Source organism: Artemia franciscana, chromosome 16 (assembly GCF_032884065.1).
Source record: "Artemia franciscana chromosome 16, ASM3288406v1, whole genome shotgun sequence".
Taxonomy (NCBI): domain Eukaryota; kingdom Metazoa; phylum Arthropoda; class Branchiopoda; order Anostraca; family Artemiidae; genus Artemia; species Artemia franciscana.
The window spans coordinates 35,237,180-35,255,108 of record NC_088878.1 but is presented as its reverse complement, the minus strand read 5'-3'; the positions used below and the strand labels follow the sequence as shown (position 1 = coordinate 35,255,108).

Here is a 17,929-nt window from a genome sequence, read left to right as displayed (position 1 = left end):
AGCAGACACAGTAGAATGTAATGCATTATTGCCTTAAACGCTCGAAGAGAACTCCAGCAAAATTGGATTTCAGAGATTTTTATTATTATGAGCAGTTTATCACTTGTACACGGACGTGTACAAAAGCCAATTCAAAACTCTCACCTCTATTATCACATGTAATGTATTCTTGAACCTATTGACATCTATTTTTTACACAATTTTGCACTTTAATACCAATATTAGAGAAAAAATTACGAAACTTGTTTGTAATTCCAGACTTATCATCTGGGGCGTACCCTCAAGTTGTACTTTATTCCCTCCAATTTCAGCATTCTCATTGGTCACGTCATCTATCAGTTTCCATGTTTCTTTCATATTTCCTTTACTATTTGATAGCTTTCTATCATAATATTTGGCCATAGCTATGCGACGTAATTTGTTCTCTAAATTGCGATGTTTTTTGAACAATTCATACGAACCATCACTTTTATCATCTAGATATCTTTGATAAAACTAAATCCTTAGCTTTTTTTCTTCCAGTATTTCGCTCGTTATTCAAGGTTTACGGGGTTCCTGTTTCTTCACTTTTATTGCCTCAATAGGACATGCACTATCATAAATGGGTAGAATAACAGACATTAGATTATCAAGTGCTCTAATAGGGGATTTTTCCTCAGAAAATACAGGGGTCCAGCCAATACCGCTAACCTCCTCCACAGACCTTCGAGGATTCTCTTTTTTCATTAACCTTGCCTTTATTTTCTTTTTCTTTGGTCTGTTCAACTGAAACTAGATAATGCTCACCAATAGAAGATGGTCAGAACCAGGAAAAGCCACACCATCAATATAACGAAGCTTCAGATCGGCAGAACGAAAGAAAATATTATCAAAAGGGTTGCACTCTGTCCAACAATCCTCGTGGGTAAACTCACAAGCGGGTATAGATCAGTCGACATCTTAAAATTTAACAAATGAATATTATGATTAGACAAATCAAGCGGGTTAAAATTTAAATCACCCATAACAATATGATTAGCTTCAGACGGTACCCTTGAAAACCCTTGAATACCCTTGAAATCAACTGACTCATACGTCCCACAAATTTCCTCCCAATAGTACAAATACCTCCACAAATCCCAGTGAGCACTGGACGGCTTATATACACCTTACTAATTATATTTTTTCTCCCATCAAATTCAATTTCAATTGAAAAAACTTCAACTTTACCTTCAATCCATATAATTTCATATCTGCAAGCTATTTTCTTTAAAGTTCATCTTACCCTGTTATGATAATTGAGGGCTAAAAACACCAAAAAAGAATTAAGACAAATTAAAATGTAAAATAAGTATTATAAGATATTGTACAGCATAGATTCTGTCTATATTTTGGAATATAGGTGTAATATAAACACTATTCTGTCTTTTTCTTCTTTGTACACATAACTTTACAGTTTTATTATAGTAAATCTTGAGTGGGTGTACCTAATGACTAAAAATGTATGTAAGCTACAAGATTCCTTATATAAAACGGTGAAATATATTGGAAACTGATCACTTACACGTGAAGAAGAAATCTAAAAGATGATAACGAAGACTCTTATTGTACATACGTTTCTTTTTAATAATAAACAAATTTACAAACATTATTAAAACACTTTATTCTTAGGTTATTGAAATCAATATTATACTGATAGGAAAGGGTATATTCCACTATGAAGTCATTTAATTGAGGACTGTCTACATAACTTCTGAGAAATTCAGTGTAAGTGTAGCCGCAACATTAGATAGATATATAGATATCTTATTTTAGCCCACCATAAAAACAACACCATGGGGGAGTATAAAGAAAAAAAATGAAAAGGAAAAAGAAAAAGGCGAAAAACAATACTTCAAGATTAAACGATTAGATTACGTTCACCATATATCATTCAAAATCTGTATACTTTTGTCATAGGGTAACTCTTCTAGAGTCGTTACTAATTTCATATCTTCAAGATATTTTTCTTTCACGTTTATCTTACCCTGTTATGATAAATCAGGCTTTAAAACGCCAAAAAAGAACTAAGATAAACAAAAATGTAAAATGAATATTAAAAGGATATTCCACAGCACAGATTCTGTCTATGTTTTGGAATATAGGTAGATTATTCCGAAATTTCTTCTTTTCTTCATTAATTTCACTTTTCATACTTTCTTTCTTATCTCTAATTTCTTATCCCCACGAATGGCAGTCGCAATCACTTTGTTGGCTGGTGGGCTGATGGACGGTCCATCGTCCTCAATCACTACACAGTCCAACAATCACCACAGTCCGTGGAGACCTGCTGATTGTTAACCATCATACTCTGACATCTAGAACACCATCCTCAAATAATATCCTTGGGTATTGTATCCAATTTTCTCAATTTAAAACGCCAAAAATTTGATTGTGTAAAAAATTCAAGCATCAGATTGCAAAACTTCTGTAATCACTGAATTAATTCGAGGTTAGAGAATCAAGTTCAAACAGTTCAGAAGTCCAAACAGTTGTGTATTCCCTATGAGAGCTAGTTTTAAACAGAAAGTAATTTAGGGAACGTAATGTTTTACTGATAACCCCTAAAAGCAACATGTTAGGAATCATTCTAAATTGGTATATCTATCAGTTTATTGATTGTTTGTTGATGCTGTAGGTTTTTTTTTACCCACCTTAGGAAAGTTGTAGACGGTAACCTGGGCCGTATCAAGGATCTTATTTGGGGGGGGGGGGAGGGGGTTTGCAAAAGTATTTTTTGGGGGGACACAAACGAAACTTTGAAACACGCATCAAAAATTGTTAATGTTCATATTTGTTATGTTTTTACGAGTCAGACAAACATTTCGGGGGCGGGAGCGTATCCCCCTGTATACGGCCTTGACGATGACCTTTTTTCATAACCTAAAATTGTGCATGATTTTTCGGATCTAGTCTTTTTTTTTGGGGGGGGGAATAAAATTAACACATTTATTTTAATCGAAATAACCCCAAATTTAAAACTCAATTGCTCCCAAACTAGCCCCATGACTGCAGGGGTGCAGCTTGAGTTTTGGGGGAGTAAGAAATGTGCCGAAATTTGTCCAGTGTGCTGACAAATGCTGACACATAAGCTAAACTTAAACTAAAATAAGCTAATTTCAAAGGTTTCGGCACCTAGCGTTGGAGTTAACCTTAGAATTTAAATGCACAGGAGGAATCAATCTTCCCCTCCCTCTCAGCTGCACCCCTGCATGACTGATCAGTGATGCCAATTGAAGGGCTTCTAGATTTAAAAATAATTTTTTTTTTATAATTTCATTGAGAAGCATTCTTTTTATATATTTACACTGGAAAAAATCGAAATGAAACAAAATTGACTAATCTCTAGCTTTTGAAAAATGCTTTTTGACCCCCTCTCCTCTCCAAAATTTTCATCAATTGCCGCCACTGGTACTTGTGAATGTGTGTGTGTGTGTGTGTGTGTGTATGATGATAACACTGCAGTACTCGTTCCTCCTCCGCCTGATAAATTAGAAGTTTCAATTCGTATTTAGTGACAATCTATTTTTCGGCTGGTGGCCAGAAAGTACATTCTTCGTGTTCTTCGTGCACATGGACAAAAAATTCGATTTTATAAGAATTTATCATCAGTGGAACGACTGAACCTGCTTCTAATGTCAGTATCCACTTAGAAAACTTCTATACTAATGTATAATAAGAACGACTGATAAGTGTTTAAGAACATCAGTAAACATCTAGCGTGTATCTTTAAAACATGGATAAAAAATTCGTAAAATGCATAAACGTATATTACGAACCCGTAAATGCTTTTGATCCGCCTAGGACAAGAGAATGTGCATCAGTGCCAATCAACTCCTAGAGAATGTCTGCACAGGTATTTATAATTACAATAAGATTTTGAACTTGTTTTTCAGAATTTGTTTTTCTATAGGCTGAGATACAAATAAGGGCAAATACCAATCATCAAAGTGGAGAACCAGCCAGAGAAGGGTCAGTGCCTCCATCGGCTCCCACTGGACCCCCTCCTCCTTCGGAATCTTTTAATCCTATGCAAAATATCTCGTTTACCCCAGATGAAGGTGCCAACGCCCCTAGCAGAGATACCCCAAGGTCTGTTTTTTTTTCAATTTTTCTAGTTATCTTTTTTTTGAATCACTATGCTATATTTTTTTTAGTTGTGTTTCTTATTCTTCTTTTCTGATTGTCTCTTCTTTCCTTCTTTTTTCGTGTTATCTTTCTTTTAAAATAGTTTTCGTTATTTAAAAACGGGCCAAAATTTATAAATATGAAGTTTTAATATTTAACCTAAGAGCAACTAGAAAACCTGTAAAATAGTTCCTCAAAGTTTTTTTGTTTATTCGTAGTTCATTTGGTTAGGTGTAAGATGAATAATACAGCCAAATCATAAGGATGACTGTAAAAACAGTCAGTTTTTTACTCTTTGTTTCTCTTTTATCTTCAAAATCGGCAGAAGATAAAAGAATCAGTCAAAAATAGAGAATCAGTCAATCAATTGAGTGTCAAAAATAGTGTATTTGTCCACAAAAAGGGTATATTGCGTTGATTTTTTTTAGCTAGTCCATTCTGCGTTCTAAAATAGGCCTAAACATTCTATAGTCAAAAAGCGAAAAAAAAATATATATGTTTTTGATAAACAACTTAAATAGCCTAGATGGAGCAAGTGCTATTTCTGATCCAGAAAAATATATTTTTATCGTTAATCTAATTATCAGAGCCTTAATGAAAATATTAGTATATTACATTTATTATGGCACAAAATGGCAGAAAACGCACGTTGGTGAAGTACATTTTTTGTTTCTTATTAAAAAAGGTATATGGTATTGTGGTTCCATTTCAATGAGCCCTCTCCCGATATTCTACGACTAGTCGTTCGATACGATCACCCCTTGGAAAAAACGTAAAAAAGTAGATGTATCAATGCTACCTATTCAAAAAAGGGATTTTACTTGTTGTTCAGAAGTCGGAAGTATTAGGTTTTCGATTCCAGTGATGCACACATTTGCACACATCTTTTTTAATGGGTTTTACGCTTTTTTCAAAATGTTTGAAAATTTATTTTCGCTTTAAACTTTTACTGTTAAGTTAAACCTATATAATAGCTACCATTACTGCAGTAACCTCCAAACGAGAAATTTTTTTCACGACTGAGTTTTCTTTTCGAAACACATTTTTGAAATTTATTCATAAATATTATATTTTTTTTAATTTATATTTTTTTTTGAAAAAACATATTTTTTAAATTAAAAATTATTTCGACGTCCAACATTATTCTTGCCTCAAGTCTTCAAATTTGTTTAGGGACTTGAATTTCGGGTGAAGTGTAGCTTTTGTAATGCATGATTATTTTCATTATAACTATTTAATATATAACTCTTTCCTTTATATATTCTATAGCTGTAATTTATAACATTGATGGAGTGAATTTTACTTTCGTTGTGAGTTTCCAACGCAGTGGTGCCTTTAGGATTTGTTCTACCAACTTAGAAATCTAACCACCAAGGAGCCAAAAATAGAAACATTTTTATGTCCTATGGACCCATCTTAGTCCTATTCATGCGTGTAAACAGTGATTGTCTATAATTATCTTTAGGCCATTCCAAAATTGTTAATTTTTTGGGTAGTGTTACATTTTCATTAGTGTTGCCACGTTGAAAATAAATAAGCAGAACAAATTAGCTGAACTTGGCAACGCCTATATCCTTAAAAATTTATGCATTAACAATCTGTCGGTTCCCAAAGATTTTTTTTTTTTGTATTTTAGGGTTGGCTCTGGTGGTTTTACCTTTTGTGCTGCATGACAACCTTTTAGAGCCAATCTTGTCAATATTCTGTCTGGGAATCGGGCACCGCGTCCTGCCATTTCTACAAGTATTGCCAATCTATTTGGGTCTCTATTTAGAGGTGCTGTACCAGGAGGACAGTCGGGTTTACCCGACTGTCCTCCTGGTGGGTTTACCGACCCACTCTGGTGGGCTTGCCTTTCGTGCTGCATCAGAACCCTTTAGAGCCAATCTTGCCAACCTTTTGTCTGGGAATCGAGCACCGCGTCCAGCCATTTCTACTAATATTGCCTATCTATGTGGGTCTCTATTTAGAGGCGCTGTACCAGGAGGACAGTCTCGTTTTCCTTTTCCATTTTCGTTTTCCTTTTTTCTTTAAATCTTTAATTCTTTGTATTTTAGGGCTGGCTCTGGTGGTTTTACCTTTCGTGCTGCATCACAACCCTTTAGAGCCAATCTTGCCAACATTTTGTCTGGGAATCGAGCACCGCGTCCAGCCATTTCTACAAATATTGCCAATCTATTTGGGTCTCTATTTAGAGGCGCTGTACCAGGAGGACAGTCGGGTAAGCTATTTTCTATATCCAGTGCCTAGTGGGGGATCAGGCGGAGGTGACCGCCTGAATTGAGTCTAGTTTAATTTTATGCCGGTGTACTTTATTTACATTTGTACGAATATGTCGATGGTTAATGGGATGACCCAATTAATAAGAGTATGATTATGACTAATGTAACATGGAAAGATAGGGTTAAAAAGTACTACCGCCTCTGACAGCGTAGTGTCTGGTAACTGCATCAAAAATATTAAAAATTTCACAGAAAATCGAATATATGGTGTAATTTTTCAACAATTTCATACAGTTAAAGCTCAAATTTAAGCTGTAACTGTTCCATTGATCAGTATTTTTATCTTCAGGAATTATTTTAAGCCAATATCTAGTTTGCACAAAGTGGGTCATAGTTTAAATGAAAAAAGAGGGAAATAATAGTACTTACTTCCAGTCGTACTGATCTCCGTTTAATGACCCTTCAGTCAGAAAGTGCAATGGGAGGTTGGGGGCCAATCAATTTCTGTGCTTTCGCGCATTCCTTCCTGTTTACCTACCCAAAATTTCCCCTACTACCCATTTTGAGCTGGGTCAACTCTGTCTGAGCTTACAGAGTCCACTGACCCCCGTTCAGACCAAATAACCACCGACAACAGGAATAAAATTTCTTTCCTCACGGACAATGGATCTCAAGTTTAGCCCGCTAATCAGTTAGTTAGGACGGCTAAAATATTGACAGATTAGGTGTGCCAGTTGACTTTAAGCTGTTAGGGGAAAGAATTCTGCCTTTTTAACCCATTCTGAATTTAAAAAGACCTGGAAGAACAACTATGCACCAGTTGTGGGTTAAGCAAATTTGGAGACTGATCTTGGAAGCTTCATCTTGATAGACAAAGGATTAAGCTTGAAAAGAATGTAGGTTTATTGTGGCATCTAAAATTTTAAGTCCCTTTCCCTGCCCTCAAGTCTTTTTATTGCCCTTTAATTCGTTGTTATTTCAATTGTTGTCCCATTGGTTATCTAAATAATTTTAAATCTGGAATTAAGCCCCTTCAACTGCTTCAAAATGAAGCCCTTTGTACATAAAAGCACTCCTTCCTTCCCCATCGGCACTCCCTGATAAATCCCCTACTAAGAATCTTAATACTTTTTTGAGAATATTGCCAGTTGATCTAGTACTTTCTGTCCTGTTAAACAGATTAAAGAATCATTGCCATTTTCTCTTGATTTTATTTTACATATCTTACATATTAAGATATGTAATATAATTTCGATCAGATTTCCTTTGCTCAGAACGGGTATAGTTTAAGGAGACATTTAGCAAAATTACCTTGCCCTAGAAACCATACTGAACAAACTATTTTTTGAAACAGTTTTCACAAAATCCATGATAAAGTTTTGGATCATTCAGGAAAGTTATTTGAATTCACGATCTTCTATTTCGCTTCCCAAAAATAAATTATAACTATATTTAATTGATAATTATTAATTGATAATGATAATCTAATTGGTAATGTTTTATTAATTAATTAATTGATAATCTAATTGTAATTAATTGATCATCTAACTGATAATGGAGACACTACAGAACCATCTGGAGTGATGAATATTTAAAAACGTTTTTATTGTACTTTCTGATTAGTTGAAAACAGGATTAGTTAAAAACAGGATTAGTGTTATTATTTGATGATTTGACTAATTGACTAATATTATTTGACTAATTCATAATTATTAATTTATATGAAGTCATGGATTCTGGTGCTATATGTTCATCTATATTAAGGCTAATATTTGATTTGGAATGTGGGAATTTTCCACGTAATGCCTTAAATTAGGTATTTTTTTTTCTAAGACCACACTGCTTTTCTATGACGAACAAATAAAAGTTCAAATGGGGATAAGTCCTTTTATTAGGCAGTGAAAACAGTTACAAAAAATCTGAAATTGTCGTTTACAATTGAAGCAAACGTTTTTATACTAAACAAAATAATTACTTTAATGTGTTATGTGGGTTGCGAGCTGAATATGATGTCTGATTTTTTTTATATCTTGAGTATTTTATTTTTATTATTTCTGTTTTCATTACTTTTATACTATTGTATATTTGTTTTATTTATGGGTGTCGGTTTTCGAGTACAATTCACTCTGTAGGCAAACTTTGTAAATATTTTTTTCTTGTTGTATCGTGCATTATAGTGTCAATTTGTCATCTATTTAAATTAGTGTGAAAATTAAAAAAAAATTGAACCCTACTGTCAGGTGCCACTCCTATAGGTGTTGCATACTCGTTGAATTAATCCCCATACTCCCTTTGACATGGATCTTGTTGCTTATTTACATTTTGAGAGTCAATTGAGCCCCCCTGCCCCCCCCCCCAAAAAAAAAAATCTTTGGATTGCTTTAGCAAAAAAATATCAATTCAAATTCCAGCTTGCTTCTTGAATTTGTATTAGCTGTTTATTAAAGACATTGATTGTCATTGGTTGTCAATTGATTATCATTGATTATAATCAACATTGATTGCTTCTTTAGAACGTTTATTAGCTATTTATTATCAACATTGATTGTCAATGGATTGTCATTGATTATTATCAACATTGATTGCTTCTTTAGAACGTTTATTAGCTATTTATTATCAACATTGATTGTCAATTGATTGTCAATGGATTTTCATTGATTATTATCAACATTGATTGCTTCTTTAGAACGTTTATTAGCTATTTATTATCAACATTGATTGCTTCTTTAGAACGTTTATTAGCTATTTATTATCAACATTGATTGCTTCTTTAGAACGTTTATTAGCTATTTATTATCAACATTGATTGTCAATGGATTGTCTTTGATTATTATCAACATTGATTGCTTCTTTAGAACGTTTATGAGCTATTTATTATCAACATTGATTGTCAATGGATTGTCATTGATTATTATCAACATTGATTGCTTCTTTAGAACGTTTATTAGCTATTTATTATCAACATTGATTGTCAATTGATTGTCAATGGATTGTCATTGATTATTATCAACATTGATTGCTTATTTAGAACATTTATTAATTTTTATTACCAACATTGATCGTCAGAATCGCTATCAAGACAACATGGTAAGCTATTATCTATAACAAAATGCCTAGTGGCATTTCCAGAAGGGCGGTGACTGTCTGAGTTGGATGTAGTTTAGTTTTTTCTTGTTTTACTGATATTTATAAAATCGGTTTTGATCAGCCGAGTCCGAAAAATTCTTTTAATTGATTTATTAAAAAAAAACGATTAGCTAGCCTCCTGAATTCAATTTTTGTAGCGCTTTGTAGCTATTTTTATCTATATGATCGACAGAAACCATCTAGGTCGTGGACTGAATATTGCAAACGAAAAATTGTGCTAGATAATATTGTAACGCAGTAAGTACAATAGAGTAAGCTGTTGTTTATATGCAGTACCTAGCGATGGATGCAGGGGGGAGGAGACGTGAGCTGGGTGCAGTTTAATTTTGTGCCATTTTATTAGCATTTATACAGATCTGTTGATCGTCAAAGGGCTGACTTTTCATGTCCTTTGACTTGGGTTTAATTGGTTATTTATGCAAACCAGTCGAGCCCCCCCCCCTTGACTTACTTGACTTAAGTCTCCTGCCGGGCACTGCTCGGCGTAGAGAGTGACGTCTGCCTCCTCCACCCACTTCGGTCCATGGCGAGTATTTGCTCTTCGCCCTGCCTGATGTTTGCCATCGCTAAGAACTCGGACAGGCTGTCGGACCAACGTTTCTTCGGTCGGCCTCGAGGTCGCTTCCAACCAACTTTGATTGGGTCGAAGTCATAGATCATCTTTGCGGGTAGATGTGGTGGCATTCGAAGCAGATGCCCGAACCATCGTAAGGTTCGCTCGGCTGCTTGAGACGAAAACCAAGACTGCTTTGTGTCTGCAGAAGCTTTTCATTGCTGACGAAGTCAGACCATCGTAGGCCCTCAATCCTCCTCAGGCTCTTTGCATGAAGAGCCTCCCCCCCGAAAGAAAAAAATCTTGGAATTAATCTATATAAGAAAAGATAATAAAAATTCCTGTCGGCCTCGTGAATTCAATCTTTATAACGGTTATTAGCTATTTGTTACCTATATTGATAACCAGTATCGTCAGGAGGACAACAATACATCAGGAGGTAAGCCATTGTCTACATACAGAGCCTATTGGCAGATCTAGGAGGAAGGGGGATGACCACCTGGGTTGGGTGGAGGTTAATTTTGTGTCAGTGTACTTGCATTTATACGAATCTTTCCAGAACCAGCGGGGTAACCCGTTTTCTTTTTATTCGAGTGCTGTTCTCTATTTACATTTTTTGCGAATCAGTCGAGAAAAAAAAATATGTTCTAGCAAAAAAAAAATGTCAAAATTCTAGCTAGACTGCTAAATTCAATTTTTTATCGCTTACTTGCTATTTATTATCTATATTAGGAAGCCCAAAGAAAACGAGGAAGGGCCAAGAGACTAAACCTCAGGGAAAAAAACAGTAATGCCGTGTGGCTTATTTCAAACTGCCTTTAACTATAAAGGCCTCAATAAAACTGTTAGGCTAAACTCATTTTGTTTACAATTTTTGTTTATGATATAGATTACAGAATTTTTTTTTCTAATAGTTCCAAAATACAAAAGCCAAATATTGCTTTTAAAATATTCTGTAATGGCTGCTTTTCTGCCTGTAAATTTGCCATCCTCATCAAACATTGACATCATCGATGTCAATGTCAACTTTGACATCATGTGAATTATGTCAACTTTGACATCATCGAACATTTCGTGGTAATGAACTAACAGGAAGAGAAGCAACGATTTTAGAATATTTGAAAAGCAATCTTTGTTTTTTGTATGATAAAGGAAATAATATTATACACTAATTAAAATAAAAAGTATTTATAGATTTCGCAATATTTCTATATTCCAACAGATTCTTAGATGACTAGTTAGATATTTATCCGAGCTCGTTATTTGAAAAAATATGTCTCTTAACATAAAAATAGACAATTATCACTTATTTCGGGTTGAATATATTGTTTTGTCTATATTCCTTAAATGAAGTAAGCTCAGAAGAAGACATGGTCAGTATGTTCTAAAATCGCAGGTATCAGCAAAGATGGTGTCATATTGTATATTTAGCATTTCTTTTAACTTTTGTTATTAATCTTGTCATTGCATCTAGAAAAAGGATGTCCAAACTGTTTTGGATCATATTAAAGCTGTGAAACAAACTTTTCTTTTTTCCTTTTTTTTTGGCCCTTGTGTAAAATTAGATTCCTAGTCTTAATCTAGACTCATATCCCGACAAATATAGACATAAAAGGATATATACAAATACAGTATAAAAGGATGGAACTATTCGTGTATTTTGATGTGGTTGTCGATCCATCCTCTACCTTAGATGGCAGCTTACTGACTTGGGCAGGCGCCACCCGTCCCTCAAACGAGAGGTGAGTCACCCATCACTCGCCGCCATCAGTTGCAAACGGCACTTGCTCCTTTAAACCAGTGCTAGCAAGAGGACTGTGTTCTCCCACCTCCCTGCTCCTCAAGGAGTCTTTTTGCTAATTTAAATACTAAAAATTTCCTTTTAGGAGGTCCTACAAGACCATCCAGCCAGGTTCGTGGACAAACACCGCCTTTGTCTCAGCAACCCCCTTCTTCGCAGTCTCAAGGCTTGAGACCTGTTCCCCCTGCTGTGCCTATATCCAGTGTTGCTCCTGGTAATGCCAGTACTTTTGATGAGTTTCTGTCGTGTAACTCGCATCACTTGATGAACAGGAGAGAACGAAGTACTAGAACGCCCAGCACAAGGAGCCCTAGCAACGCCGAGGTAAGGCTTCTTACTAGACAAGGATTTTTTACTTATATCAAAAGAAGTTTCTTACAGAGTTATCCTGTAGCTTCGAATATAGTATTTTTATGTATTACTGCTTAACTGGCTTTTAATTCTTACCTTTGGCTTTTAGCCAGAAGTTAGTCACCGCTGGTTAGTTTATGTTTCACCGATTTTTGGCTAATTTGCTAAATTACTAGACTTTTTAGGGATTTTATACAAGCATCATGTTTGTGGACCACGTATGGCTTATAAACATTAACTGTTATTTTGAATAGTCTTTCATCTATTCTTAAAATGTATTCTTTTAGCTTCGAAATATATACATTTTGATTTTCTTTTTTATATTCTAGAATCTCTTCTTATTGCATTTTGGTCATGCTAGAAAAGTGGTCACTCATAACTGGTTAATTTACGTCCACTAGTAAAGGCATAGATGCCCTTAATTCAAAAGGTAGTAAAGGCTTTTGTGGGGGGGGCTGCTTCTCAAATTTCGGTTGTTTGTAGCTGTGACTATAGTAATCCAGAAAGTGTTATGTTCGGTGGTATAAATATTTAGAGGAAAGTGAGTTAGCTGAAAACTGCGCTTGGGGATTTTTGATGGTTCTGTGGGTTTGATATTTTTCGATGAACTGTGTTTTATAAAAGGAGGGCTTTTTTAGGGACAAGTTTTTTGATTTAATTGTGCTAGTTTCTACCTCTTTATGCACATGAATAAAAAAATTCTCATACTGTGGGAGAAAAAAAGGACTCAAAAAAGAGTAAAAGTGTCCTGAGGACAAAGTTGAACACGGAATGAAACTACTACAAATAACAACTCACCGCAGCATTAAGCCGCTTGAGTCAAACACAGCTACACACGCTCCTTCTCCATTCCTATTTATTCAAGCCCCTCCCCCCCTCTTTACACAGAATAATGGTTAGACTATTCGATCCAGTTTGCTGAATGTACAGGGTAATGAATCTGGATTGTTACGTAAAAAGTAATTTAGTGCCCTTTGAATTCTATATAATATAAGTATATAGTGCCGCAGTAATATAGTGCCTTTTGAATTGCTACTAACTGAAACCGTTAAAATAAAATGTAGAAAGTGAATGTACGAATTCTATACTTGGGTCGACAAGCTATTAAAAACTGTTTTCTCCATTTTTGCTTTTGAATAGTGAGAGTGGAATCTTACTGTTGGAAGTGGTTATGTTGAAACTTACACAACCATATTACTACTACTACCAACAATTCATCACAGCATCAAGCCACCTGATGCCAGTAGAGCTGCGCATGCTCCTCCATTCTAATCTATCCAAAGCCTCTCTTTTTACACCCTCCCAAGAAGTTCCCATTTACCTTAAATTTTACTTTACGATATTTGACGTAAAATACCAAGAACAGCGAGAGTAGAACCTGACTGTTCTAATTGGTTATAAGGAAACATACACAACCATATTTGTCGGAAAAAATAAAAGAAGTCGGGAGTTCTCCTATGAGAGACCTCATAGGAGACCTCTACATTTTTTGGCTGTAGCGAGCGCCAAGTTAAAAAAGTAAGCTAAGTGCATAAGCTGTTAGGTTGGCAACGAGCCAACAGGTCAATCTGCTAAAGCAGGTTTAGATTCCCTTTGAAGGTGTATTTGTCTGCGGGAGTCAACTGATTGCTAATGCTTGAATTTTTTATGACTAAAAACTGTTTCAGCTTGACTAATTAGTTGTGTTTATTCATTTTGATATTTCAGTGTGGCAACAGTGACGAAAATGCTGTTCTGTAATATAAACTTCATAATGCCAAAGCAACCAAATAGTCAAGTAAAAATACGGTTTTTGTTCCGGCATTTGAGCAACAGAAATGTTTTCGTACCAAAATGTTTGAAAAATTTGCTCAATAACATATCCGAAATTGGTCAAAATCAACCATGCGAAAAAAAACATATTTTTTTTAGGGAAAAGGGGGGGAGGGAATCTCGAATTTAAATATCTGCAGGATTTTCTGGATTGAAAGGCTATTTCCTATTACATCAAGCCTGAGAGACCGTGTTAGAAAGTCGTGTTTCTAGGATAGATGCAATGTTGGTCTGGGGCAAAAATGCTTTTTGTGTCCTTGGTTTTGTAAGATGAGTCTTGCTTAAACCAGTGTAAAGCAAACATCATTTTGTCTTTATTTTTCTCTTATTTGAATTCTTAAATTCAATAATTTTTGTGTTCTATTAGGTATGATTTTGTGTTATTTGATGACTTTTTAATTACTTTAACCACGGCAATAAGCTTCGTTCTAATTTTCATTTTTTGTTAATTTTTAATATTATTTCAGTTATAATTTTCTCTTTTTTAGCCAATGGATTTTGACCCTGATTTGACTCCGATTAGTTCTTCTCTACAACCTCAACCATGGCACTCAAGGGTACCAGAGGTGAGTCTCTCTCTTTCTCTCTCTCTCTCGGTTTCCTCTCATTCTGCTTCTTTCTCTCTTTTTTCTTATTAAGAGGGAGAGGGGGATTTTTTTTAATCGTAAAATCAGTCTCGTAGACTTTTTAATAACACTCGTACGCATTCTGCAGAGAACTTTGGAGATGTAGGAACAGTTGAGCCAATACCATGACAATGACATGACTATGACAATAGCAATGACAATGACTATGACGAATACTATGACTGTGGCACAGTTTTCCAACCTGACAATGCACATTATATGGATGGATGAGGAAATAGTAAAGAAGGCATAGGACCAAAGGAGGGGAAAAATTCTTGAGTTTATCATCATGCTAAGGTTACGAGAACACAGGTTTTACAAACTGTCTGTACATGCGGCTAGAGTCAGAGGATATTTATTTAATTATTTCCTTCTAAATGGAGGGGTATATAAAATCCATAAATTAAAATTGTAAAAATACTCAACAAAGCAACGATTTACAATTGGCTTAGAAACAAGACTTAATAAAATATGTCAAGTAAATATGTCAAATTTTTCATCAAAATACACCCACGGGTACCTAGAGAAAGAAACATGCTTTAGAATATCGTGTAAAATCCGCGGGGAAAAATAAGAAATTTGGTGGAGAATTCGAAAATTTGATTTAATTTTAAACCTATTTACCCTTAAACATAAATTTAACTATTTAGTGTGTTTGATTTCCATCATGTGAACAACAGTTTTGCAAGAATGTTGAGGGTGGGATTGAATGGTACTACTCTTTTGTTATTATAGAGTTTTCTTGACAGAGCGAATCTTCATGCATAATTACTGTGGTTTCAAAGTGCACGCTGATTCAGGGTTCCTTAGGGTTTTTTTTACTAGGCTACTCTAGTAGGCCTAAAACTTGGAAAAAAAAAATATACCATTCAGTTCCAACATTTTAAACCGGGATTTAGCAAAGCTAGATGTCTCCAGTAATTCTTGTCTATGCTGTGGATGCTATTAAGCAAATGGACGTACTCTAGACTGTATGCATGCTATCTCCGCAAACCGGTACCGATTGCTAAGTAAACTGTATAAGATCAAGGGATATTCCTCGGATCCCATATACCTTACATGTTTCAAAGAGCAGATCATGTTCAACTCTGGAAAATGGATCGTTAGGAGTTGGGAGCATTTTTAAATAATCTTGGGAGCTAATGTTGGGTTGTGTAAGGAGTCTTCTGAGGAGTCTTCTGAATAAACGAATAAGATATGTTTTTGTCAATGACCGGTAGTTAGGATGTATTCATCTCTTTGGCAATGACCGGGATTTAGCAATCCTTAATGTCTGCAGTAACTCTTGTCTATGCTGCTGATGCTATTAAGCAAATGGTCTCCGCAAACCAGTACTGATTACTAAGTAAACTCCGTATAAGATCAAGGGCTTTTCCTCGGATCCCGTACACCTTACATCTTTCAAAGAGCAGATCATGATCAACTCGGGAAAATGGATCATTAGGAGTTGGGAGCATTTTTAAGTAATCTTGGGAGCTCATGTTGGGTGGAGCAAGGAGCCTTCTGAATAAACGAATAAGATACTTTTTCATCAATGACCGATAATTAGGGTATATTCATCTTTTTGACAATGACAACGGCTAAAATCGTTGATCATCAGCCATTACAATTCATTAAAGCTTTGTATTTGGTGCTACAAGTGTCTGAAATTCTGTATTTATTATGCGCTTGCCATAAAAAATCCGGTGGAAGCAAATCTGAGTATGGTGTGTGAGCTGTTCGAATTTTAGGATTAGAGTTTTTGTCGAAATGTTACTAAATTTGTAACATTTGACGTGTAATTTGTGAAGTTGCCATGTTTTGTCACTTCAAGGAGTGAGTTTTTGTCAACTTTGACTAATAAAATGCAATTTTAGTCCCGTGTTTAACACAGCTTTTTGTAATTGATTACAATAACATTTTGGATAAGCGTAAATATTTTACTATATTGAATGCAGTTTGAACATCAAAATGAATTTCTTTCAAAAATTAAATTTAAAAAATTCTTAAGAAGGTCTATAGGACCTTTGAAAATGACCGAAAATGTTGTTAGCTTATTCTAATAGGTATATATTTCAATAATTCCTTTTTGTAAAGGACGAAATGCAGCTTAATGTACTTTGAATCAAAGAGTATGGTAATTTGTAAGAGTGGGAACTGGTGCTGCTGTTGACAACAAAAAACCATCAATGCCATCTAGCGTTTGGCGCCTTTTTGCATTTTACACTAATTACTGAGGAACTGAGATCAGACACTTTTCTGTGAGGAACTGAGATTACAGTAATTAAATTGACTATTTATTCTACCGACAAAAATGCCGAGTGTTGCCAAACGTTAGATGGTGCTTGTAATTTCTCGGCAACACTAGTGCCAGTTCCCATTCATATTAGCTACCCATACGCTTTGCTTTGAAACACAATAAGAAAAAAACTGATTGCAATAGGTTTCAGTAAGTGCTTTTGACTGCAATCCAGTAATTACGATTGGCTATTGAACGCAAAAATCACAAAAATTGCTATTGCAAAAAGTTATTAAACTGGAGTAGATAAATATTCAGGGTGCTACATACAAACATAAAAAAGAAAAATTTTGTACTCTCCCCCCCCCCCCTCGTCCTTCAGTCAATGAGTTCAATAGATTGATTGATTCAATCTGTTTCCTCCTGTCTTGCATGGCTCCTTGGATACTTATAAATTTTCGGTTTTCCGTAAATACGTTATGTACTCTTTTGCATAAAAAAAAAGTTGGAAATGCGATATTTTGCTAGAAAATGTTGTTATTTTATGTCGTATCTTTAAGGTTAAACCTTCTGTAAATAAATGCTTTTGTGCAATATAGACTTTTGAATTACCTTTCTTTTTCGTCCTAAATTCTTATTCTTATAGCCATGGATACACGTGATAAGTCAAGACGTGTTAAGTCTTAGTGCCATCTATTCTAGAAGACCTAGTTTCAGTATGGATTATGTTGAAGAGATGCCACCTGCTTATCGCCGTAATTTTGCACCCCTAGAAGTAATACCCCCTTCAACTAATACAGGTATGATGTCTTTTTGCTAGTGCACATGGAAATACTATTTCGTGTTTAATAAAAATATTTGCATTTATTGTCACGTGACATTCATATTACTCCCGAATGTGTTGTGGTCTCGAAAAACTCATCCCCCCCCCAGTGTTAGTTTGAGTTGTTCTTCTGATTCTTTTGAAAGAATCAGAAAAGTTGAAAAAAAGTTGTTCTTTTTTTTTTTTTTTTTTTTTTTTTTTTTTTTTTTTTTTTTTTTTTGTTAGTGAAT

At 34.9% G+C, this 17,929-nt stretch overlaps 1 protein-coding gene across 2 annotated transcripts in view; it reads left to right on the top strand.

The window, feature by feature from the left end:
* The window catches only part of LOC136037390 (large proline-rich protein BAG6-like), a 73,178-nt gene that overhangs the window by 45,309 nt on the left and 9,940 nt on the right, over window positions 1-17,929 (top strand). For both annotated transcript variants that reach the window (XM_065720134.1, XM_065720135.1), the window contains exons 9-13: window positions 3,932-4,110; window positions 6,204-6,367; window positions 11,955-12,193; window positions 14,521-14,598; window positions 17,523-17,676. In XM_065720134.1, the coding sequence (XP_065576206.1) occupies window positions 3,932-4,110; window positions 6,204-6,367; window positions 11,955-12,193; window positions 14,521-14,598; window positions 17,523-17,676 (814 nt within the window). The remainder of the gene's footprint in view (window positions 1-3,931; window positions 4,111-6,203; window positions 6,368-11,954; window positions 12,194-14,520; window positions 14,599-17,522; window positions 17,677-17,929) is intronic.